General features: G+C 40.2%; 1 protein-coding gene across 3 annotated transcripts in view; it reads right to left on the bottom strand.

The window, feature by feature from the left end:
* The window catches only part of RABGAP1L (RAB GTPase activating protein 1 like), a 170,550-nt gene that overhangs the window by 40,698 nt on the left and 103,284 nt on the right, over positions 1-26,568 (bottom strand). For 2 of the 3 annotated variants that reach the window (XM_063298498.1, XM_063298499.1), the window contains one exon: positions 6,314-6,442. In XM_063298498.1, the coding sequence (XP_063154568.1) occupies positions 6,314-6,442 (129 nt within the window). Of the gene's footprint in view, positions 1-6,313; positions 6,443-18,260; positions 18,444-26,568 lie in introns of those variants that run through there. The other variant, XM_063298500.1, reaches the window with a different exon arrangement.

Below are 26,568 nucleotides of genomic sequence, written 5' to 3' on the forward strand. Positions count from 1 at the left end.
CCATGCCATGTAGGGCTTTAAAGGTAATAACCAACACCTTGAATTGGACCCGGAAGGAAACTGGCACCCAATGCAGCTCGTGCAGCAATGGTGTTATATGTGCCGACCTAGGGGCACCAAAAATAGCGCGTGCGGCTGCATTCTGGACCAGCTGAAGCTTCTGGATACTCTTCAAGGGTAGCCCCATGTGGAGTGCATTGCAGTAGTCTATATGGGAGATAACCAGGGCATGAGTGACTGTTCGGAGGGCTTCTCGATCCAGGAACGGACGTAACTGGCGCACAACCCGAAGTTGCACAAAGGCCCTCCTGGCCATGACTGCTACCTGCTCTTTGAGCAGAAGTCGTGAGTCCAGGAGAACCCCCAGATTACACACTGAGTCTGTCTGGGGCAGTGCCACCCCATCCAGAACTAAGGATGACAGTTTCCCGGAAGATGAAGCACCATCAATCCACTGCCACTCCATCTTACCAGGGTTCAGTTTTGTATTTTTCACTTAAATGACAATTTTTCAAGAGCCCAAATGGTAACCCTAATAGGACAGTTGGATTGATTTATGATGATTATGTGCCATCAAGTTGTTTTCAACTCTTAGTGACCACATAGATAGATTTTCTCCATGATTATCTATCCCTAACCTGGTCTTTCAGTTCTTCCAATGGTACACTCATCTCCAGTGTAACTAAGTCCATCCACCTTCTTGCTGGTCATCCTCTTCTTCTCTTTCCTTGCACTTTTCCCAGCATTAGAACCTTCTCCAGGGAGCTAGGTCTTCGCATAATGTGTCCGAAGTAGGATAATTTAAGCCTGGTCATTTGTGCCTCAAGTGAGAATTCTGGGTTGATTTGTTCAATGATCCACTCGTTTGATTTCTTGGCTGTCCATTGTATTCTCAGGAGTCTTCTCCAACACCAAAGTTCAAAAGTGTCAATACTTTTCCTATCCTGATTCTTCTTTTGCTTCTATAGAGTGTCACAGGGAATACCATGGCTTGCTTGATCTTTGTAGGTACAGACACATCACAGCATTTGAATACCTTTTTCAAGGCCTTCATGGCTGCTCTGCCATGTGCTAGTCTGCAGTGTATTTCTAACTGCTTGTTCCTTTACTGTTAATGGTTGATCCTAAAAGGCAGAATCTATCCACCACTTTGATATCTTCTGTCCTATTCAGACTATGAGACGGCCAGGCAGAATTACTAATAAAATTCTTTACTGAAATAACTATTTACAATAACTATTTACAATGGCAAAAGTCCTTGTAATAGATTAGGCAATGCAAATCAATCAAGTCCACCCAGGATGCAAAGGAAACTCAGACAATATTGCAGATTCAGACTGTGGCAAGACAGTGAGGCAGAACTCGGCTAATTCTCTGACTGAAGTTGCAACACTTGAAGGAGCTAGAGTGCGTGGCAAAGAGGAGCTTGACACACAAATCTGCAAACGGGCATGCAGGTTGGATCAGGCTAGAACACAGAGACTAGATATGGCTGGACTGGAGCATCTAGGCAAGTCTTGGATCTGGAGACAAGACTGGACTTGGCTGGAACATCTAGGCAAGGCTTGGATCTGGAGACAAGACTGGACTGGACTGCCTAGGCAAGGCTTGGATCTGGAGACAAGGCTGGACTGGACTAGAGTGTCTATGCAAGGCTCGATCTGGAGACAAGGCTGGACTGGACTGGAGCATCTAGGCAAGGTTTGGAACTGGAGACAAGGCTGGACTGGACTGGACTGGAGTGCCTAGGCAAGGCTTGGATCTGGAGACAAGGCTGGACTGGATGGAGTGTCTATGCAAGGCTTGGATCTGGAGACAAGGCTGGACTGGACTGGAGCATCTAGGCAAGGCTTGGATCTGGAGACAAGGCTGGACTGGACTGGACTGGAGCATCTAGGCAAGGCTCGGATCTGGAGACAAGGCTGGACTGGACTAGAATGTTGAGGCAAGGCTCGGATCTGGAGACATGGCTAGACTGGACTGGAGCGTCTTGACGAGGCAAGACTAAATCGTGCTGGAGCGACAAGGCAAGGCTTGGAACTGCAGGTGAGGTTGTGCTTGGAGGAACAGCAAGGAGAGACTCGACTGGAGCGGCTGGTGCAGGGAGCAGATCCACAACGGCAGAAGGTGCTGGCTCTGGTTCCATGCAAGGCTTCTGACTGGTGCAAGGACTCTTCCACAGGTGCTGTGAGCTCAAAGGATCAATTATCTCTGGCAGCTTGCTCTTGGCACATGTGCCTATTTATACGATCCTTTCCGTGCCTTTTCTTACCTGCAACCAATCGGGCTGCCTTTTGATTCACACGCTTCTGTGCTCATCTTTCTTGAGCGCTGATTGGAGGATTTAATTCTCCCTTGAAGTTTGACCAATCAGCGTCTCTGATTTCTCCTGCTCTGCTGAGTCACTTCTGGGTTTTATTTCTCCAAGTCCTTCCTGATAAGTTTCGTTTTACCCTTCTGACTCAGGATAAGTTTTGTTTTCAGAGTCAGAAGCAGGCTCAAACTTCATATCTTCATTGTCAGTTCTAAGGCTGGTTGTTCTACCAGTTGTCATTAGTTTGGTCTTCTTCATATTTAATTTTAGTCACATTTGTTCACTTTGCTTGTTGACTTTTATTACTAGAGCTTGCAAATCCTTTGCATTTTCAGCTATCAGGGTAGCGCCTTCAGCATAGCACATGTTATTGAAGTTTCCTCCTCCAATTTTAAAACCACGCTCATCTTCTTCCAATCCAGCTTCCCTCAATATATATTCAGCATAGAGGTTGAATAAATAAAGGGAGAGTATTCACCTTGTCACACACCTTTGCCAACCTAGAGCCAGTCTGTTTTTCCATGTTGTATCTGTACTGTGGCTTCGTGACCTGTATATAAGTTTCTCATGAGAGCAATGAGATGTTCTGGGATTCCCATTTTTCTGAGCACTTTCCACAGCTTGACGTGATCAATATAATCAAAGGCCTTTCTATAATCAATGAAGCACAGTCACTTCTTTTTGGTATTCTTTCGGTTTCTCAATTATACAGCATGCATCAGCAACAATGTCTCATGTTCCTCAGCCTCTTCTAAAGACAGCTTGAACATCAGGCATCTCTTCATGGCCAACAGTCAAGAACTATGAGGATCCTAATCCAAGACACCTACAGGGCACCTGCCACCTAAACTGCCTATGCAGAGCTGGGAAATTTAACTGAAGATGCTCTTTTTGTTACAGCATCTTCAGAGTAAAATGCTTTACTCTCCTGTTGTCGATAACAACAGCAGAGTAAAAACATTAATAAGATTATTGGAAAATACTATATTCTGTTAATCTGTCAAGATTTTGAAACCTTCAGCATTTCTCTGATCATAGGCATCTATTACAAACTGATGAAATGTGCTTCATGATGTAATGATGCAACCTCCATCCTTTTGTGCTTGTATTTGGATGCCAGATGCAAGTACGTAAGCCATGACATCAGGCTACATGTTTTGTCACTCATCCCGTTTGCCATCCCACCACAGATACCTGTATCTCTGCTAAAGACCCATGTTATTAGACTGCATGCATTATATTTGATTTTATGTTTGTGTTAATACAAATGTACCTCCAAAGATTCTGGTACTGGGATTACAATAAACCCTCAATTTAACAGTTCTTGCTTAGGGGACTTTGGATTTAATGAAACAAAAGTGCTGAACTGGGATAGGCAATGCTAGGGCATTGGTGGAAGCTGAGGAGGAGGCAGGGAGGGAAGGCATTGGGAAGACTGGGAGAAAGCAGGCTGGTGTAATATGCTGTGCTAGAACATTGTAGTGAGTGGAGGGAGGGTGCTAGGAAGATCAGAAAGCAGCCAGGCCATTGGCGTAACTGATGCTGGGAGCTGGTGATGGGGTTGTGGGGGAGTACACCAGCCTTGTTATACTCATTTTTATTGTTTTAGGTTAACTCTTTAACAGATATCCTTCCTTCATTACAGGTAATCCTCATTTAGCGACTGCAATTGAGACCAGCAACTTGGTCATTAAGGGAAGCAGTAGCTAAGTGAAAATCACTTGATCACAACTGTGCTTACAATTTTACTTCAGCTTTCCCTTGCTTTCGTATCAGAAGATATGACCCCCAAACAGCCGGGCAAGCTCAAACGGTGGGGAAGGTTTTCAGAACTTGACTCATGAGGAAGCCGGGTAAAAGGGCAAAAGTTATAGCCTTTTTCCCCCACTCCCCTGCCCTTTGGAATGCTCACCCTGGTGCTGGGATAATTAGCAAGAAGAGAATTGTTTGTATATACATTCATTGGAGAGGAAAGTGTCAGGCCCAGCCAAAGGACGACAAAGAATCAATCCAGCCAAACTTCAGTTCCTTATCTGCTCATACCATATAGGCAGAATCTTGCCAGACTAAAGCTACTCTACCTAACCTAAGGGGAATAACCTGGGAAGGCTCTAGAACCTCTTAGTCTTCCCACATTCCAGCTCTGGACTGTGTTTTCTCCCAGTTACAATTGGATAGAGAAGTTGGTAGCAATTCTCTCCTATTTCTATATTAACAGATGAGTAACTAAGGATTTAAGCCAACAGCATTTTAAGAAACAAAGAGACGGTCTTTCATTGCCCATATTTTTCCCTACTTCAGCAGAAGCTGACTGTTATCTTGCCAAACTCCCAAGGCACTAGATCGATGTGCCTTAAGAACAGTAACAGTTTGCCATATTAAAGTTCATGCTTGCTCAAGTAAGACTTTCGGAGTATGCCAATTTTTCTAAAACATTTCTCCACTTTACCATTAAAAGATGCCACCATAGTATTACAGCCAATTTCTCCAGAAAAAATGCTACATTTGTTACTATACAGCTATCTGTTGCTTAGGAACCATCAAAACAACAATACTTACACATTTTCCTGGAGCACGATCTCATGTATCATGTTTTTTTCTGCCATACAAGGGATTTACATGGAGGTAAAGTTCTGAAGATACTGCTTTGCATTTGCAGATTTTTTCATTACCACTTTTCAAATACAATCCAACAACCCAGCCTCCCACAAGAGGAGCTGTGTAAGAGCATTATTCAGACAAGCACAAATGCACTGCAGTAACCTGGAACACCAGAAAAAGGAAACAGACCACCTATACAACATCTTCCAGCAAAATGGATACCCACACAACTTTTCTACCAAGGAGAAAACCACACCCCCACCAACACTGGCAAGGCAAGCTACTGTATATAAACAGGGAGCAAACCCCACACTCACTCGCACTGATGATGTTAACTAGTTGGGTAACGAAACATCCGCAAGGCAACAACCAAGCTCAGAGAGCACCAAGCTCCGCAGTTCAACCCTGAGCTACAGATATTCTCTTCTAGATGGAGGAGAGTTTTGAGAATATGATGATACTAGTGAGGAAGATGAAGAATGCTAAGAGTTCTTTTTTCCTTCTTCTCAATTGACAATGAATCTGCAGATTTTGAGTGGAATGATTCTTTTTTGGCTTATCCTTCCTATGTTTGGAAAAGTAGTCTGGTTGTGCTATCTGGTCAGAACTGATGCCATTGGTACTGACATCCTAAAAGCTACATTGGGCCACAGTCAATTTTGCAAAGATTTGGAATGGCACAAAGTGTATATCTGATAAATCTGGAATAGCTATTAGGCGCACTCTCTTCCAGAGGAATGCTGGAAGGCAAGAGATATGATTGTGGCATGCTGTTTGATAAACTTTTGGTTATATAGGGCAATTCTCTCAAAGCAACCTTCATCATGGCATACCAGGCAAAGCTTCTGCCAGTTGCGATACTTACAGAATGGTGCACAAAGGCAACAGATTCAAGGCTCTACTGAGAATAACCAAACAGACTGATTTCTCTGGAGGCCTTTTTTACTTCCAAGAAAACCCTTACAGAGAAGAAGAAAATTGTTCAAAGTAATCCTGAAGAAAAAAGAAATGCTTTCCTCAGCATTGCACAAAAGCAGGAGAAGAATCCTGCTGCTGGAACTTGAACACTGGGCCGAGCACACCCTGCCAAAACTATCCATTCAAAAAGTAGATAATTCTGATGTGGATCGAAGTGCGAGTACCGCACCTATCTCTGTGAGGCCCAGAGACCACAAAGAAGAACCAGGTTTTCTATAAACTAGTATTTTGATCTAAGCAGACTGGGTGGTAAATTATGTTCTGGTGATAATTTGGGGGGGGGGGTTAAAGTTGAAATGCTCAATTTTATTTAAAAATAAATACTTGATCATGATTTCCTTTGTTCAGTTACTAATTTCTCAAGTTGTCTGTCTTTAAATTAGCATTACTTTATTTTCAGTTAAAGATGATCACTCTTACCTTCACATTGCAGGCCTGTTCCATAAGCCTTCTAGCATTTTCTTCAGCCCTGTACCTTTTAGGCAGCTGTACCCTAAAGAACTTTAAAGCCCCTTCAAAGTCAGCTTGCAGAAGATCCTCTTTGGAAGTCTATAATGAAATATATTGGAGAACAAGTGTGAGCAGAGCAGGGAATCAAAGTGGCTTTGCTCTATTTCATAAGATAAAGCATTTATATAAGCATAAACCCAATCAGTGGGATGAGAAGCTAGATAACCTTGTTTTCTAAAAACAAGAAAATTAGAGGCAGCATAACATGAGAGTTTAACAGGTGGTATCTTCATTCTTCTGCACTTAAAGAAAAATTGCCAGAACCTACTAAGATAGACATTTATAAAGAAAGCCAGCAATGTTAAAATCATGCTGATAACTTTTGTTTCTCAGATCTTAGAAGAACTGTGTACCATTGTGATAAAAGGTTCTGTAAAGCTTCAGAACTAACAGAGCAATGCAGCAATTGTCTTCATGGTTAACAAAAGTTTACCATGTGCAAAGGTAAGCAATGTAACAATAGCCATTTGTAAACACATAAACCCTAGTTACATCCAACATACCAAAATTAATATACAAAACCACAGATGTTGACCAACTTAGAATATGGGTGTGTTGCTTTCTTTTTTATATTAATGATTAAACAAAGTAAATTTGCTCTCATGATAATTCCTCTTATGAGTTAGTACTTCTAGAATAAGAATGTAGAAATCCATCAATATTCTCACTTTAGGATAGATGTAAAAATGCACACTCATCCACATTTCCCACAGTATATACATTTTTATTATATAAATCTGTGTGTGTGTACACACACAATTTTCTCAACGTGATTATTATATATACACATGTTGAGAATATGAATACATTTGAGTAATATATACAGTAAGTTAACATTTTAAACTGGTAAACTGCATCACAACATTTGGGAAGTGGTAGATATTTGTTTGCATATTTATTTGGAAAATTAAAATGTGAACTCATCAAATCGTTCTCACATTCTCATTATCACTCTCTCAAAAACCAATCCAACTAGGAAAAGGAACTCAAATCAACCCCAGAAAAAGGCAGTGGCAAACCATTTCTGTATTGTTGCCAAGAGAAGTGTATGGATAAGAGTGCCAGATAATCTCCCAGTCCAAAGGAACTCCTATCATTACTGGAGAAGAACATGGAAATGACCAAAGCCACAAGGAAGTGTGCTCACTAATGGTACCAGCACTGGAAGAAGAGTTTTACGAAGACAAACAACTGGAACACAAAATGGGAAAAGCACGAACCAAGAAAAACTAGAAACAGTGAAAACAGGAAATAAGCATACTAAAGTGAATGGTTTAGGAATAAATAAACTTAGGGGGATTAACATAAAGTAAGTTGCTGTCAAATTGAACTCAACACCTGGTGACTTACATGGTCACATCTATGAAGTTTTCTTGGCAGGGTAAAGAAGTGGTTTGCAACTGCTTTCTTCTAGGATATGTTTTAAAATGTCCACTTTAAATCAGATGATTAAGGGCATGAGGCCATGCAAAGGAATGGAGTATTGATAATATTCAAAAACAACATTGCAAAATATATATCTGTCATTTATACAAATTGAATACATACATAAATACATAAATATATCCCAATAAATGACAAGTCCAGTGGATATCCAATAACTTCAGTGTTACATAACTGTATACAGATACTACAGATACAATGGTGCAGACCTTAAGGAAGGATGTGGCAAATTGCAAGAGATGATAAATTAAAGTCAAGAAAGTACATGGTGCTACTAATGAGTCATTGGAATGCCAAAGCTGGAGATGTGAGGGAACCTGAAATTATAGGAAGATTTGTGTTAGGTAAGCATCATAATGCAGGAGACAGATTAACAAAGCTTTGTGAACAGAATTTTTTCTTTAATGCCAATACCTGTTTCAATTAACATAAACACAGATTCCACAAACAAACAACAGAGCAAATTGATGACATGACAGGAAAGAGAAAATGGAGAACATTTAAGGGATTCCTAACAGGTGGATGAGCACGCCCACAGGTTCCAAATCATCCTTTTTTTAAAAAAAATCCAATGTGCATATCCCTAGTAAGGAAACTATTCAGTGCACTTAACTTATGCAAAAAGGAATCTGAGAAACTGTAGGAAGAGGAAAGAGATGCTGTAAAAATTGAACTAGAAAAAAAATATTCCCAAAATATCAAAGAGGAACACCTCCAAGTAGCTTTAGGAACAATTTATCATGCTAGCCAACAAAAGACCAGAGTGGGGACAAAAGTCTTGGGCAACAAGAAGGATAAAAAATAATTGAAGCCAGACTTCTAACATCAAGCAAGAACAGACATGGAAAAATCTCTTAATTAAAAATGTCAACAATTTGAGGGAAATAATGAAAGAAAAATGAAAGGCATGTTTAAGAAGATCAGAGGAAAATTTACACCTAAGGTAGGGCTGCTCAAGTGTAATCATGGAAGAGATCTAATAGAAGCCAACGAGGTTAAAGAAGATGGAAAGACCATTCTAAAACTCTTTTCAAACATGATTATAGAATGACAGAAACATTTGCCAAGACAGCATATATTTAGGAACAAATTCCATTAGAAAGTGAGTTATAATAACAACAGACTACATGAAATATTTGTTGAACTGTTTAAAGCTGCATGAAAAGGGGCACAAAAATGCTTTATGCCAACATATATGAAAACAAGACTGTGTGGCCTAGAATTTTCAAAGACTGGTGTACAGTATGCAGTTATATACCAATGAAAAGAGATACAAGAGAAAATACAAATTATCAAACATTTGCAATAACTCCTCAGGCAAAGGAGACCAAAGGCTTGGAAAGAAGGAAGCCTGTGCGGAGCCAGAAAACTACAAGGAAAAGAGTTCAGTTGGTGGATTGGCCAGCAGAGAAAAACTCAGGAGAAGCAAGAGTAGTCCCAGTGAGTTCAGCTGGCAGGTTGGCCAGCAAAGGTTGGCAAGGGATCCAGGCAGTCGGCCAGGAGATTTTGTCTGGCAGGCTGCCCCGTAAGGAGGAGCCTGGTACACAGGAAGCTTCTGCCATAAGGTTGGCTGCAGTCAGAGTCAGGGCATGAGGAGTGAGGGAGCAGTGACAGTGCAGAGCAATGGTTTTTTTCACCCAGCAATTTGGCTGGTTGCAAAGAGAATTTAGTCAGCAAGTGGCACCGCCATTGGCACCATTACACCAGACTGGGGTGGAAGAAAGAAGCTGGATGGGAGCTGAGCTAAGCCTGGCTGGGGCAGTAGCAACCTCTAATCAGCAGTAGCATCAAGCCCCAGCAGATGTCAAAGAAATCCCAGCTGGGGCAAAGCAACTTAACCGTGGAGCAGCCAAGCAGTCTGATAGCCATCAACAACCTAGCCTAATCCGCCAGCAAGCCCATGTAGGGCAAGTACCAACCCCAGCACAGGCCAATAGCAAAGCAGAATCCAACCCCAGCTGCAGCTACAGCAGGTGGGGCTCTGGGCAGGGATAAGCATCAAACAGCCTCAGAAATGCTTCTCCTGCAACACCTCCCCTCTCCCCAGTTATATGCTGCAAAGGACAGGACATCTCATAGAGGGAGGTTAATCCTGCACCAGACCCCCAGGAGTGGAAAAGGCTGCTTGCAAAGCGTAGTTAAAGCATAAGGTGAGTTAAAAGTCTAGTGTCCCACATTGCCTTGGAAATCAGCCAAGGTCAAACCAACACTGCTATAGATTAACAGAGTTGATATGAAAGTTCTTTAGAATCTAGTTGAATCTAGCTAAAACAGAAATTTGAAAGCAAATGTCACTGACAACCGGAAAGGTAAAATAGGGAAACATCTGTAACACACCACAGTGGAATATCTGTAAGAGTAAAGTGCTTTACTGTTGCATAACTTTATTATTTATAAATAAATACTTTACTATTGTTTACTTAATAAAGAAATGTATTGTATAAATAAATTAATAATGTTGCATAAGAGCCTTTTCTGCAGTTGCCCCTGCCCTGTGGAGCATCTTGCCCCTTAAGGTGAGGTTGGCCCCCCCTCGTCTGGCCTTCAGGAAGAATGTCAAGACCTGGCTCTGCCAACTAGCTTGGGGATCCAAGAGTGGTAGGCTCCCTGGGGATGGTCGGTGGCTTAAGACCCTCTCTCCACCTTTTAGTTCTCCTCCTTTATCTTCTTCTATCTTTTGTGTTTTTTGTATTTTTATAATGGTTTCTACGAGTTTTATCTGTATGCCAAAGTCACTTTTATAGTGAGATGGGCAGTGTATACATTTAATAAATAAATCTTGTGCATGTTTTTCCTATTAAGAAAAGAAGGGTGAATGGTTTTTCTACAAGGGACAGATCTGTGTGCTGTTTGAGTCTGTACCGTCCCAGAACCTGTGATCTTAGGACATCAGGGTGTTCTTCTAAGCAACCTTGACCATGAACAAGAAGCTACTGAACCAACTGAATTTGGAAAAATTGAGTGGGTTAGTCCCATACCTTATAGGAATGGCAAAATTAGAAGAGATTATAGCTGAAATCAAAATAGGAGATTACAACATTAACAGTTTTAAATATGCAGATATTTCTTGTACAGAAAGTAAACAAAAAAAGAAAAAGATGATGTCAACCACCTTATAGCTGATGGTGAAGAAGTGAAAGTTTTCTTTTGCTCAAAATAGATATGATAGACAATGTGCTACAGAAGCACAGACATTATTAATCCCACAGAGAAAAGCAATCACAAACTTAGAAAAGATCATGACAGATAAGAAATTCTTATCTTTCATGATTAGGATAGGGAAAGCATATGTATTTTCCAGCGGTAATATGCGTCTGTGAAACCTGGACAGGGAGAAATGATAGAAAAATAGATGCCTTCAAACTAGAGATTTGGAGGATACCACTTGCAAGAAAAATCTATCAATCTGTCCTGGAGTAAGTATTTTTAGATCTGCCTTGGACCAGAACTATCAAAATGTCCTAACCCTGAAGCAGTGATCAGTAAGCAGAAACTCAGATACTTTTGAGTTTCTGCTGCAAACTGATAATAGACTATTAAAAAACTATTATGGTTGGAAATTCTGAGAACTAGAAGACAATGGATAAAATGGTTGAACAGGATTAAACAGATTACCTGAATGTCTGGCTTTGGGTGGTCTGTGATCAAACTAAACTGCATTTCATATATTTTCATCTGGTAGGAGGACAGCCGTTGTTAGTCTATGGTAGCAAAAAATCAGGAGGAGTCTGGCAGCACCCTTCAGCAAAGGATCGTTACCTTGTCGTGATGCTGGAGCTTGAGCACCTCAGTGATGCCATGAGCTAAACCGTGAAGGGCCACCCAAGACGGGAAGGTCATGACAGAGAGGTCAGACTAAATGCGATCCCTGGGGAAGGTAATGGCAACCCACCCCAGTATTCTTGCCATGAAAACTAAATGGATCAGTACAACCAGAGATATGTTGGTATACCATTGGAAGATGAGACCCCCAGGTCGGAAGATGGTCAAAATGCTACTGGGGAGGAACAGAGGATGAGTTCAACTAGCCCCAGACGTGATGACGCAGCTAGCTCAAAGCCGAAAGGACGGTTAGCGGCCGACGGTGCTGGTGGTGAACGGCGAATCCGATGTTCTAAGGATCAACACGCCATTGGAACCTGGAATGTAAGATCTATGAGCCAGGGCAAATTGGATGTGGTTATTGGTGAGATGTCAAGATTAAAGATAGACATTTTGGGCATCAGCGAACTGAAATGGACTGGAATGGGCCACTTCACATCAAATGACCACCAGATCTACTACTGTGGACAAGAGGACCACAGAAGAAATGGAGTAGCCTTCATAATTAATAGTCAAATGGCTAAAGCAGTGCTTGGATACAATCCAAAAAACGATAGAATGATCTCAATTCGAATTCAGGGCAAGCCATCTAATATCACAGTGATCCAAATATACGCCCCAACCACAGATGCTGATGAAGCTGAAGTAGAGCAGTTCTATGAGGATCTGCAGCACCTACTGGACAACACGCCTAAAAGAGATGTTATTTTCATCACGGGAGACTGGAATGCTAAAGTGGGCAGTCAAATGACACCTGGAATTACAGGTAAGCATGGCCTGGGAGAACAAAATGAAGCAGGACATAGGCTGCCAAGACAACTCACTCTGCATAATGAACACTCTCTTCCAACAACCTAAGAGACGGCTTTATACATGGACTTCACCAGATGGACAACACCGAAATCAGATTGACTACATCCTTTGCAGCCAAAGGTGGCGGTCATCTATACAGTCGGTAAAAACAAGACCTGGAGCTGACTGTAGTTCTGATCACGAACTTCTTCTTGCACAATTTAGGATCAGACTAAAGAGATTAGGGAAGACCCACAGATCAGCTAGATATGAGCTCACTAATATCCCTCAGGAATATGCAGTGGAGGTAAAGAATCGATTTAAGGGACTGGACTTAGTAGATAGGGTCCCGGAAGAACTCTGGACAGAAGTTCGCAACATTGTTCAGGAGGCGGCAACAAAATACATCCCAAAGAAAGAGAAAACCAAGAAGGCAAAGTGGCTGTCTGCTGAGACACTAGAAGTAGCCCAAGAAAGAAGGAAAGCAAAAGGCAACAGTGATAGGGGGAGATATGCCCAATTAAATGCAAAATTCCAGAGGTTAGCCAGAAGAGATAAGAAATTATTTTTAAACAAGCAATGCGCGGAAGTGGAAGAAGACAATAGGATAGGAAGGACAAGAGACCTCTTCCAGAAAATTAGAAACATCGGAGGTAAATTCCAGGCCAAAATGGGTATGATCAAAAACAAAGATGGCAAGGACCTAACAGAAGAAGAAGAGATCAAGAAAAGGTGGCAAGAATATACGGAAGATCTGTATAGGAAGGATAACAATATCGGGGATAGCTTTGACGGTGTGGTCAGTGAGCTAGAGCCAGACATCCTGAAGAGTGAGGTTGAATGGGCCTTAAGAAGCATTGCTAATAACAAGGCAGCAGGAGACGACGGCATCCCAGCTGAACTGTTCAAAATCTTGCAAGATGATGCTGTCAAGGTAATGCATGCTATATGCCAGCAAATTTGGAAAACACAGGAATGGCCATCAGATTGGAAAAAATCAACTTACATTCCCATACCAAAAAAGGGAAGCACTAAAGAATGTTCAAACTATCGAACAGTGGCACTCATTTCATGTCCCAGTAAGGTAATGCTCAAGATCCTGCAAGGTAGACTTCAGCAGTTCATGGAGCAAGAATTGCCAGATGTACAAGCTGGGTTTAGAAAAGGCAGAGGAACTAGGGACCAAATTGCCAATATCCGCTGGATAATGGAAAAAGCCAGGGAGTTTCAGAAAAATATCTATTTCTGTTTTATTGACTATTCTAAAGCCTTTGACTGCGTGGACCATAACAAATTGTGGCAAGTTCTTAGCGGTATGGGGATACCAAGTCATCTTGTCTGCCTCCTGAAGAATCTGTATAACGACCAAGTAGCAACAGTAAGAACAGACCACGGAACAACGGACAGGTTTAAGATTGGGAAAGGAGTACGGCAGGGCTGTATACTCTCACCCTACCTATTCAACTTGTACGCAGAACACATCATGCGACATGCTGGGCTTGAGGAATCCAAGGCTGGAGTTAAAATCGCTGGAAGAAACATTAACAATCTCAGATATGCAGATGATACCACTTTGATGGCTGAAAGCGAAGAGGAACTGAGGAGCCTTATGATGAAGGTGAAAGAAGAAAGTGCAAAAGCTGGCTTGCAACTAAACCTCAAAAAAACCAAGATTATGGCAACCAGCTTGATCGATAACTGGCAAATAGAGGGAGAAAATGTAGAAGCAGTGAAAGACTTTGTATTTCTAGGTGCGAAGATTACTGCAGATGCTGACTGCAGTCAGGAAATCAGAAGACGCTTAATCCTTGGGAGAAGAGCAATGACCAATCTCGATAAAATAGTTAAGAGCAGAGACATCACACTGACAACAAAGGTCCACATAGTTAAAGCAATGGTGTTCCCCATAGTAACATATGGCTGCAAGAGCTGGACCATAAGGAAGGCTGAGAGAAGGAAGATAGATGCTTTGGAACTGTGGTGTTGGAGGAAAATTCTGAGAGTGCCTTGGACTGCCAGAAGATCAAACCAGTCCATCCTCCAGGAAATAAAGCCAGACTGCTCACTTGAGGGAATGATATTCAAGGCAAAACTGAAATACTTTGGCCACACAATGAGAAGACAGGACACCCTGGAGAAGATGCTGATGCTAGGAAGAGTGGAGGGCAAAAGGAAGAGGGGCCGACCAAGGGCAAGATGGATGGATGATATTCTAGAGGTGACGGACTCGTCCCTGGGGGAGCTGGGGGTGTTGACGACCGACAGGAAGCTCTGGCGTGGGCTGGTCCATGAAGTCACGAAGAGTCGGAAGCGACTGAATGAATAAACAACAACAACAACTGGCAGCACCTTTTCATATTAACACATTTTATTAAAAGGCACACATTTTTGTGAGCTTCATCAGACACATAAAGTTGCTAAACTAATGTTTGATGAAAACTGTAGCTCATGAAAGCTTATGCTTTTTAATAAAATGTGCTAGTTTGAAAAAGTCCTACCAGATGTTTTGATCTGTATATGATAGCAGCTGTTTTGTCCCAGATATATACCAAAAAGTGGTTGTTTTAAGACAGAAATGGTTAGGGCAGAGTAGGAATGGGAAAAAGCCATGGCTTTGTTTGGTGATGGGTATGTGGACATCATGGTGGCAATGGCAGCTGAGGGGATATAGGGGAGGGGAGAGGAGGGGAGGGTTTGAGAAGATTAGAGGTAGGAAGGCCAGAGAGATGTGTCACATGAGGACATCAATTATAGGAGCTGAGGGGAGGCAGGGCAGAAGAGAAGAAAATGTGATGCGAAGATGAGGAGGTACCAGAATGATATACCATGCAAGGAGCCTGTTCCTTACTCCTGAGACCAATGAGGTAAGAAACAGATGTAAAAGCTAATATACTGGTGGCTGAGAGGAGAGTAGGAAGAAAAGGTGATGAGAGGATAGATAGTATAGAGATAATGCAAAAGAAATGGGGAAGTATGGTGAGGCACCCCAGACTTGTCCAACACATCTAGTAAATTTCCTGGAGAATCCCTCCAGGATTTATTTCTGCCAAACCTCAGCAATCTGAGATGGTTTGGCAGAACTTTGGGAACATAATAGTTTGTTCCAGATCCAGAACAAAAAATATTTTACATTTTGTTCATGCCCCTAGTAGTAAAGATAACAGTATCAGAAAAAACAGAGAAAGCTGGTTTTATGTGCATTCTGTTGCATTGCTTCAAAATTAAAAGTATTAAGTTAGTTTTAAGTTCCCTTAAAACCCAATCACCATTTTATACAGTCTATAAAACCTTCTTTGAAAGTGTCCACAGACAGATTCATGGGATTATCTAGTAGACTTTAGATTTGTGGAACTACTTTTTGGGGGGGGGTCAATATCTTCTACAAAATTCTAGTCATTAAGAGGATAAGAAACAAAATTAAACTGCTAAAAAGAAATGTATGATAGGAATCAGCCAATAACTTATTTAAGTTAGAGAAGTAACTAGTTCCCTATTTGTATTTGCATTGATTTATATCCTGCCTTTCATTCAGGAGCTCAGTGTAGTGCACATAGAGCTCTTTCCTCCTATCATCCCTGCAACAGCCCTGTAAGGTAGAGTGACTGGCCCAAAGTCACCCAGTGAGATTTCAGGCTTGACAGCAGACTAGAACCTGGCCTTTGTGCTCCTAGTCCAACACCTTAATCATTACACTGTACTGGTTCTCTCGTACTGAGTCAATTTATTTCAAATGGTTTGGATTTGGTGTGATTTGTGAGACTGATACAAAAAAAATGACAAGATGAGATAAATGTGGGAGAGTACAGCCAGGAGAAAATTACATACACTGAAGAGTTACTGTATAATAGTGAGATATATAGCAATAATTGTATGATATGGGATAAGATACTGAAAATCCAACTAATGGGAGTGAAGGAGTGGGAAAAAAAATAAAATGCTAAATATAGTCATGTTATATAAATCCACACGTGTGGCTGCTCTGGTCCCTCATCTAGAAAAGGTGACAGTGAAACAGTGTAGAAAATTTAAAATGATAAAGACAGAAAACCTAGAGAAGAAAGTCATTAAAAAAAAACACAAGCAAAAGATGAAACAGGACCAATACATAAAAATTATGAATGATGCCTAGAAAGTGTACCATATGAGGTAATGCTATTAAATTCACTGACAATCTCTTCAGGTATTAAAATGTTATAGACACAGAATATATTTCTGCACACACCACAATTTAATTCTCTAAACTAGGCTGAGGTGATGGTCAGTAGCTATTAAAAAAAAATAGATACAGTGTCTTTCCAATTATTATTCATGACAGTTAAATGGAATTACCATTTCCAAAGACAGCACACCTCTAATATAGCTAAATATGAGATACTGGTGACAAATTGCAGCAAATAAAAACCATCCCCACGATGTTCTATAGACACCTACAGGAAACAGAATACCAGACCAAACATTCCTTGGTCTCACATAATCTGGATTTATACATTAATAAAGATTTTATTAGATTTACAAGGTTGCCAAATTAAAAAATAACTAGTAACTTCTGTTACGTCAACAGTACATGTAATTTATTGGGGGAAAGCTATACAAAAAAATAGGGGTGACTGCAGGATCACCCACAGGTTAGGGTATTTGAACTGCTAAATTTTAGCCACATACTGTACATATGCTGCTTTTCTAGAGACAACAGTTACAGCTTAACAGAGTCTTAGACATTTTAAGGGCAGGTTAATAGGGAAAAAACTCTTCTGTTTAGCAGTGACTCAGTATTGAACAGCAGCAATCTAGCTGTAAAAGTCACTGCATGAAATATATAGCTATGAATCCCGATTCTTAAGGATAAGATGGATTATAAATTAGACAATGACAAATCTTGGGGTCCCACAAATCATGATTTTAAAAATAATAGAAATGTTATATCTTTTGATTTGGGTAATATTTATCCACTACAGCGTCAAAATGTTTTGATGATATTTTGCCAATTTATTAAGTAAGCTGATGGGCCAGAATAGTGCAAAGAACTAGATTTTAGATGCACCAAAAGAGTTTTAGGAGAAAGTTTGGTTCCCTCAAACTTGTACTCTTTGCTTGTCAAATAGGATCTCCATATTCACCATCAGATCAAGGACAAGAATATGCATAAATATCTCAGAATCATAGTTCATTAGCAATTATATTTTTATTATTTAATAAGAGGTATTATTTTCATGCCAATATCCTTATTCTAGAGTCCAGCTCAAACATGACTGATTTGCTTAAGACACCAAAGAAATTGTCATTTGTACCTTAGTAGAAAGGCAGGATAAGAGTTTCTTAATCTTAATGGCAACAAGTCATATAACATGAGGTTTTTAAAAATAGACATTAATTTAAAATTAACAGTTCATTTTTCCATCTTTCATGCTTTTGAGAATTACATAATGGAACATTAAAAATATAAAAGAGATTCAGAACAGAGGACTAATGTTGGATTCACAAAATAATCTAATCCAGTTCTTCCTGCCCACTATCTCGAACAGGCAGAGCTATTTGGGACTAGAATACAAAGCTGCTCCATTCAGCATGACCAATAATGTTATACGATGGGAGTTGTCCAAAATAACAGGAGGACACCACGTTGCCTATGCATGGTTTAGAAGGAACGTAGCTAAGTGCCATTGCTTCCCAACTATAATGTCTAAAAGAGAAAGACCCTCTCAATTAACCACTAGATGAGATGGATCTGTGAAAACAGGCAGACAGTAGGCATGAATGACAGATTTGCTAGACACCCGTTTCTGCAAAACAAGGATCTCACCGCAAGAAGACGAGGTACAAACAGGCGATGCCCCATCCCCAGAAGTTCCAGCACTCGACAAGCATACTCATTCACAAGCTTGCTTCTCTCATCATGAATATCCTGGGACCTTCTGATGGGTGGTGCGAGCTTGGGAGCTGGGGTTGGGCAAGACACCCCTTCTTCCATCAGCAAAAAACTGCAAGTATCCAGAATGAGAAATGCTGTCTTCTTAAGCCACAGTTTTGCACTATAGTAATTTGGGAGCCAGATTTAGGTCTCTTAGAAACCAATGCATTTATTGTCCACAACAGGGACAACCAGGTATAGTATCAAAAAAAAAACACAGAAAACATGTCTGGAAGAAGCATAGGAGAAGCTGGTATTCCAAAGTAGAGCTGCAAATATAAGCTGAAGAATTGGATCTAAAAATGCCTGAAAAAAGAGAAAATGGCAGAGAATGATGCAGAAAAAAGGCTGCAATGGCCCAGATTGCCTGGGAGTGAGTGTAAGTAAAAGCAGGAGAAGCAGAAAGAGCAAAAAGCCCAGGCTGGTTGTAAAGCTGCAAAGAAAAAAAGGATGAGCTCATTGCAATCCCTGATTCGTGACAAGCGTGGTTAGGCGGCTGCTGCTGCTGCTGCTGCTGCTGCCTCTCTCTGTGAATCGGTAATGAAGTGATAGAAAAGGCGGGGGAAGGGAAAGGCGGAGGTAGTTGAAGGAGCATGCAGAGGATGTCTCAGAGGAGAATGCTGTCATAGGAAGCCAATGGTGAACTCCCCTCCAAATCCACCTTCCATCTATGTTAGCTCCACAGCTGTCCAAGACACAGACCACCTTGTTGTCTCTTGGTTAGGAGAGCCAGACTGAAATTCAACCAAAAGAGTAGCCTTGATAGATACAGGCTTTCAAATCAAGATTTAATCCTGCCTAGACATATGGAATAGAGAAAATAGGGAGGGGAGACCTGTCAGTCCCACCCAGATTGCTGCACGGATGCAAGACAGATGGGAAAATGGAACAGCCAAGTGCTAAAACTGGAATTATATAGTCTGCATTTGTACTGTTCGTGCAGCACTAAGTATACGTTTCAGGACAGAAAGCTTAATGTAGGAAAATTTGCAGAAATTCAAGAGAACCAGTCTAAATATATCAAATAAGCATTCTGAGCCTAGAGCAATATTAAATGGCGGATGTAATTGAACTTGTGCTTGATGCAAAAGGAAAGCCACAGTAGAGACAACATAGAAATCTTATTCGCATGTACATCTGCATGAAGGGTATTTAACATTTGCTTCACATTTTTTCCCAAATTGACCTATCTTTTTACATTGTGGGCTTGGCAATCATTATCTGCAACATGATTTCTACTTACTTTTTCCCTTCAATGAATCTAATCCATTCTTCACTAACAGTATATATGTAGCCATGTCATTCGTCACACAAGTGTCATGGAGGTGACTGAACTTGCTAGCATGAGCCATTGATTATTGTCCTGTCACAGCTTTCAGTGTGCCTAGGGCCAGATCAGATGCCTCTGCTTCTTGATAGAGATTCTGCCTGACTTGTTTACATTAGCTATCATTCAGATTGAAACACCCAACATTTTCAGTGACTTCTGAAAATTTCCTTCTGGTTTGGCATAGCAGAGATACCCAGTAATGAGTTAATTCCACAGTTGCCCAGGAAATTATGGACACATGACTTAAGATTTTGTCTCTAGGCTAGGTGCTGGACTCCACTCACTTTGGACCCATGCTGAACTTTAGTCAATGTATAAGCCATGTAGTCCATCAAACAGATGAAAAATAGGAAGGGGGAACCCTTAGCCAAATAAGCATAACAAAACTTGTAATAAAGCATATCTGTAGTTCTCACTACTGCTATGGTCAGTCACTGATGGACTGAGTTGACGTTTCGATGCCTCTGTCAGTCCAAACACAATAGAATCTTCATAATAAGCATCTAATGCTTCATTCTAAGTTTTGCATGATGCTGTATCCACAACAGAGGACATAGAGATTACCTGATATCTAGGGAGGGTGATAACTGAAATTTTGTGGGAGAAAGATTTACTGTAGCAGTTATTCGCCGCCCCCAAAGCAAGCTACCCAGAAAAAATGTATTTATTCTAAGAGCTTACTGAAGGTACTAGGCATGGTCCATATGTGTGTGTGGTTTATAACAATATCTTCCATTTTAAAGAAAAAAAATGGGCAATGTTATAAATGACCGTGTTGCCTATTTGCTGTAACTTCCATGCACTTCTTTAAGAATTCTTGGAAGTATCTGGTTGGATACTGCCAGAAATCAACTATTTATTTTATTTAAATAATTTTTCATTTATATCATTTCTTTTTTTAAAAAAAATCTGGTTCTGCTTACTTTTTTCATGATTTACACTAATTTTATTCATATACATCATGTAAACAAGCCTTGACATCTTTATTAATTATATTTCTGCCCTCCTACAATCCCTCAGGACTCTTGACAGTTTTACAAGAATACACAACCTTAAAACCTCACAGTCAATATTAAAAACAATACAGTAATAGAAGCCCCCAAAATAGCATGGTTCTGTGAAATGGTATGCTAATGGTAGCTCTCTATAGTCCAGGACTTAAACGTAAATACTGGTTAACATTTAGCTATCAGTGTCATGGAATTATAGACAAAAGTAAAGATAGGGGATATCTAATTGAAATGGTATGTGGGAATGACCTTGGGAGATGGCGGGGTGCGGAGAGATGCTTGTAAGATTGATGTCAGCCTTCCCAGGTAGACCAGACAGGAAACACCATCAAATGAGTTAATTCTACCTTATTGTAAGGCTACATTAACAGAATCTTGCAAGTCTGAAAGTACAAATCTCCTGCCAACTCCTTTACAGCCTGGTAAATTAGGGAGGTTCCTTTCTAAGTTTCTTTCTCTACCCATTATGAATCTGAGGGTTATGCCCTCTCTTATCTGATTGTTCCCTAGGCAGCATCTCTTCCCCCTGTCTCCCAAGGTCATTCCCATATACCATTACACTAATATACCAGAATATTGACCTCTCTGTCCTATAGCTTTTTAATTGCTGTCTCCTTTTGGGTCAGTCTGTTCCAAAGGTGATCCATTGCTATTAAAGAATAGCAGAATCAATAAAAAAAATCCAGATGAGCAGTGATGTTGCTCTGTTAAAGACAAAGCATCTTCTGACAACTTAAACACTATGAAATTTGTTATGCTATAACATTCTGTGAGCAGGAGTACAGTTCATCAAATGCTGCAGATACTGTATACAATATAATTTGAAGCAGACTTCTTGTTATGATATGTAAAAACAGAACCACAGCTTTCCATTCTTTCACATGTCATATAGATGCATTTTCATTATGATATAATACTGTATCAGAGTTCAGTATATTCAGTCATTTGAGAAATGCTGAAACCTTGTTCTCTTGCAGGTGTTCCCATCTGAGGGATCAACAGAAGCTATGCACTCTGTATCCTTAATCTAATCACACATTCAAGAAAAGCTAGGATCAGTCTCTGTTAGGCACTGCTCTCTGGTGTTCGGAAGAGGTAACACACCAAGCATCTTTACAGAATTCTAAAATGGAATCAAGTTCAGGTTAAAAAGAAAAGATGGAGAAGTCAGGGATTAAAGGAAGAAGCAAGCAAACATCAGCCTGTACCCACCATTTCATGATTCTTTTCATGTACCTCTTAAGAGGGTCCTGATTACCTTCTCAGCATCCACAGGTCCCCTAGTTTTGGATATACCTATATGACAGCATGTGCTGGCAAGGATAGGGACTAAAGGGAGTTAGTCTTTGTTGGGCATAAGCCACAGTTGCAGTTTGCTTCTTCCGCCTCTGTCGATGCCCTGGTTCTGAAAAAGCTGTTATGGCAGCTATGGCTACCATGTATCCTGTTGGAAAGCTTTGTCCTCTTCCTTACTTTTCGTAGATGTGTACAGTCAGGAAGGGGGTGAATTTTGCTTTCTCTGCATGAATAAATACACTGCAGCTCCTTTTCTCAGTAGGAGGGTTTTGTTTTGTTCTGTTTTGTTGTCCCTGACAGGAGCAATTTGCCTTTTCATTTCCTAAAATGCAGGTTTGAAGTTATGTTTGCTAACTGGCCATTTCTTTGCAGATTTGAAGCAAAGTCCAAGAACAGGGGAACTGAAAGACATAGCTCTGCCCTGAGCAAAGGCAGGAAAAGCATCAAGCCTTGGGACCAAAACTTAAGGCCTCTGTCTCCTGCTCCTTTTGGCAATGAGAAGAAGTACGATGTTGCTGGACTCCTCCTCCCAGCAAACTGAGAAGTACCCAGCCACCATATAGAGGCATATCCTACAGTTTCTAAAGAATTCCACTCACCAAGGGGAACATTGAATTATCATAAGGAATTCAACACCTCAGTTTAGCCGAAAAGACTAATAGACTAAATAAATTCAACACACTGAAGAAAACAAACAGCACTGTGTAAATTGGGCAAAATTGTTTGATACTATCTCATCAAACAATGATTTAAAAAAGGCTGCCAGGCACAAGCTTAGATAGGGTATATAGTATAAATAGAATCATTCTAACAGAAAATAATGTTGCAAGCTTGCTTATTAATGCAAATGGATGCCTCACATATTTATTTTTCTAACCCAATCCTAGATGAGTGTCAAGAGTTCAGTGAAAAAGAATTTTGTTTGTTTATTTCTTACATTTATAACCTGCCCAAAGAATCCTAGCAGTTTACTCTCATAAAACAGCAAACATAACATTCTTTAGAAGCTGAAGGTATTTGCTGAAAGTGAATTTACTCACAGAGAAAACTCTGAAGCAGTGCCTGAGATATGAATACAAATTAGGTTTTACAGAAAAAGTCACTTATCAGCCAACTAAATTCAAACATAAACTGTTCAGGCAAAAAACTGAATATGTTTTAACAATGACTTGTGGCCAAGCCATAATGCATAGATCCACACATCCAAACCACATTATGGCTTACTGTCACTTGTTTGTGAGATGGGTAGCTATAAAAATTTGATAAATAAATAAATACAGACAGACAGACATACGAGCCAGGCCACTGACTGATCTGTGCTAATTTGGATGACAGGAGTTGCAGCCCATCACAACTGGAGGGCAATATATTGGGAAACTCTACTAAACATGAAATAAATTTGTGTTTAGATTTCAGAACAGTCCTCACTCAAAATTACAGGATTATAAGAGGACAAGTTCAGATATAAGAGGTGAGGAATCTCTGGCCTTCCAGACATTGCTGAATTACAATTCCCAGTAGCGCCACTGATCAGGAACGCTCAATGACATCTACAGGTACATAGGTTTGCCATTCCTGGTTTAGTTAAATGATCATAAAAGGACTGCAGTGATCTCAGACGATAACAGCTGTGGAGTCTTAAGTGTATGAAATTTCTTTTTCCCTGAACCATGTTCCCTTTCTCTGAAACACACATGCACAGAACAAGTCTTTCATTATTTCTACTGAGAAATTGCAGCCTGCTCATTCTAAACTAACACCTTGAACATTTCTGTGACATAAAGTTTTTTGGGAATGGAATCAATTGGATGGATGCTCTAAAGATTATTCTAGAGCAGAATGAAGACCATTCTGCTTAAAACTATAAATCAAGGAAAATCCACAATCCTTTGAGGCAAAGACCTACAAAGAAAAATACTGTAAGCTCTGGGGCCATAAGTCTATAAGATGCAGGAAATTAATCCGTGATACTTCTATTCAGAGCTCAAAAATATTTGAAGGTAACAGAATCTTTCAAGTTCTGCTGTTCTAATTTAACATGTAGAATGGAAGAGAAGCTCATGGGGTAAATAAGATCTCAATGATACACCGGTTTTCTAATACATATTTCACATATTTGGGGAGCTTTTCATCTTTTTTTTTTTTCAGTCATTATGATTTTCAGCTCAGCTTTTGAATTTCTTAGAAGACCAAAATGGTCTCTTTGTGCTAATTCTGAAATACTGTCATTTTTTAAATAATAAACCTGTTTTTATTATTAAAGCTGCCCCTTGAATAAAGAAAAGTAGTTGATTAATTATTCAAATACAGCTGATTAATGTAAAACATTTAAATGAGCGAACATTATAAATTAAGAACACATTATAAATATAATATGGAGCAAGCAGTAGTTGTGATACAGTGTCATGTTCCCCGTTACAAGGCATAAGTGCATCACAACGGGAACATGCACATCAGGAAAGAGGAAGGCATAACCATTGTCCCATCAACCACACACATAATCCCTTAAGCACACATAATCCAAAACCCATCAACGCATAATAGAAGAGCAACTCAAACAGGACATGGAAACCATCAACGGATCGGGGGGAACTCCCACCCATTACCCCGGGGGACGCAAGGAAACAAAGAGAAGACATCGGAGATAGCCCGGAAAGCCCATCAGAGAGCGATACCGGCGCTAAGCACCATCCGGACCCGGCTTTGGGACAATGGGGGGTGGAGGAGAGCAAGGTCCGCCACTAAAGTATAAACGGGGCACCCTGCCACCACACCCCCATTCCCGTCTTTTTTCTCCGTATGCATTCTACCTCAATAAACTCGGAAATCCTTAGACCCTCTAAGTGAGTCCGTGTCTTATTTGAGGTAAGGGCTACCCTGACATACAGTCCTTTCCACATAGTGATTTCAAGAGCAAAGGATTAAAAATATAATTGGAGGATGACATCTTGATTTAAATGAAACAGGGGTGCTGCTTTAAATAGAAATGTAAAATATGGGCATAAAATAACCTTCTTTGTGTTTGTTTATTTATTTACCGTATTTGTATGCAGCCCATTCCCTAGTGCCTCAGGACAGCTTACAGAAATAGAATTAAAACAGCAGAAATAAAATGTATTAAAACGATAAAATAATACAATTCCTGTTGGCAATTCCTATGCTAGTTATGGCAACAATTAACTGCCACCTAGTAACAAGCCTGAAAAACACAAACCTAGAAGTCTGTTAAGCCATGGAAAAGGAAAGGCAGGAAAAGGGAGGAATTAAATTGTAGCACTCTCACATTGACAGACGGCAATCGCTTGCTTAAAGTACCGTAGTTTCATTCCAGTCCAATAACAATTCTTATCTAGTTGTGCCATGTGAAAAGTCTGGGTAGCTTGTGCTGAATTCAAGCCAGCGACCTGGCAGCAGAAATGTGTAAACATTCTGAATTTGAAACATTCAATGTCAATTGCAAAACTGCTATTTCAAACCTGAAAGGCAGTTCTGATAATTTTGCAGGTGTTTCAAGATGAAAACAGTTGTTCCATGCTCAAAACAGTTCCAAATTACCTGAAGCCAGCAAGCTTAGGGGCAAAAAATGCCTAGCTGAAAGCAAAAGATCTACTATGAAAAATAAAAATGCAAAATGAAAAGAACTGAAAAAGGTTATTTGGAATCTGCTTCATTTTGAAACATTTTGCACACACTATGATGCTCCATCTCAGGATCATTCATCACTTTCATGAGAGGTTGAAGTGCAGTTTGCAGGATCTACAACACTGGATTGTTGCTGATAGTCATCTTTTCATTCTTTTTTGGTATGATCTACCAAGACTTCGTGGATCATTTCACTACTTTCTTTTGGTCCACCCAATCTGGTACTGAGCAAGTGAAAAGGAATCAAAAGCAGAGAATGAATGCCATCTCATTTATTTTTATTTACTGGTCAAGACCAGATCTTAACACATAGCAATATATCAAATGTAAAATAACATTTTTATTCAGGAAAGCCTGAACAATTAATAGTGTGAGGGAGGCACCAGATGACTTCTACAAGCCATAGTTATTGCTAGAAATTTGGCAATCTTTTTAAAAAAATGGCTGAAATTTGGTGTCCTTGGAGTAAAACAGAAGAACATTTAAGATTTCTAAGATTTTGTGTTATAAGTTCTACCCATCATATAGTACTATTGACTCAACTGCTATATGGGAACATATACAGATAAGGTTTTCATAGGATATGTTGATATATATGCCATTTGTCACCCTAATAGGTAACTCTCCAATTTGGCAATTTGGGCCAAGGTAAAAACTCTTCTGTGTGAGATACGTAAAATGTTAAAGTATTTGGGCATGGATCAAGAAGGGATATTTATTGAACTATAATGCAAGTAGGAAACTCTGGTTCTATCTATTTGAAGGTCTAGGCCCCAAATGGTCCACTTGAGATTAGCTATGATTTTGTCACTGCTGAGAGCGCTAATGCCAGGAAGAAAAGCCACAGTAAACCAGATCAAAATTGATTTGTCTACTTAAGGAAAATTCAAACCTAACTAATAATATAAGGTGAACTAAGGAT

Source organism: Candoia aspera, chromosome 3 (assembly GCF_035149785.1).
Source record: "Candoia aspera isolate rCanAsp1 chromosome 3, rCanAsp1.hap2, whole genome shotgun sequence".
Taxonomy (NCBI): Eukaryota; Metazoa; Chordata; class Lepidosauria; order Squamata; family Boidae; genus Candoia; species Candoia aspera.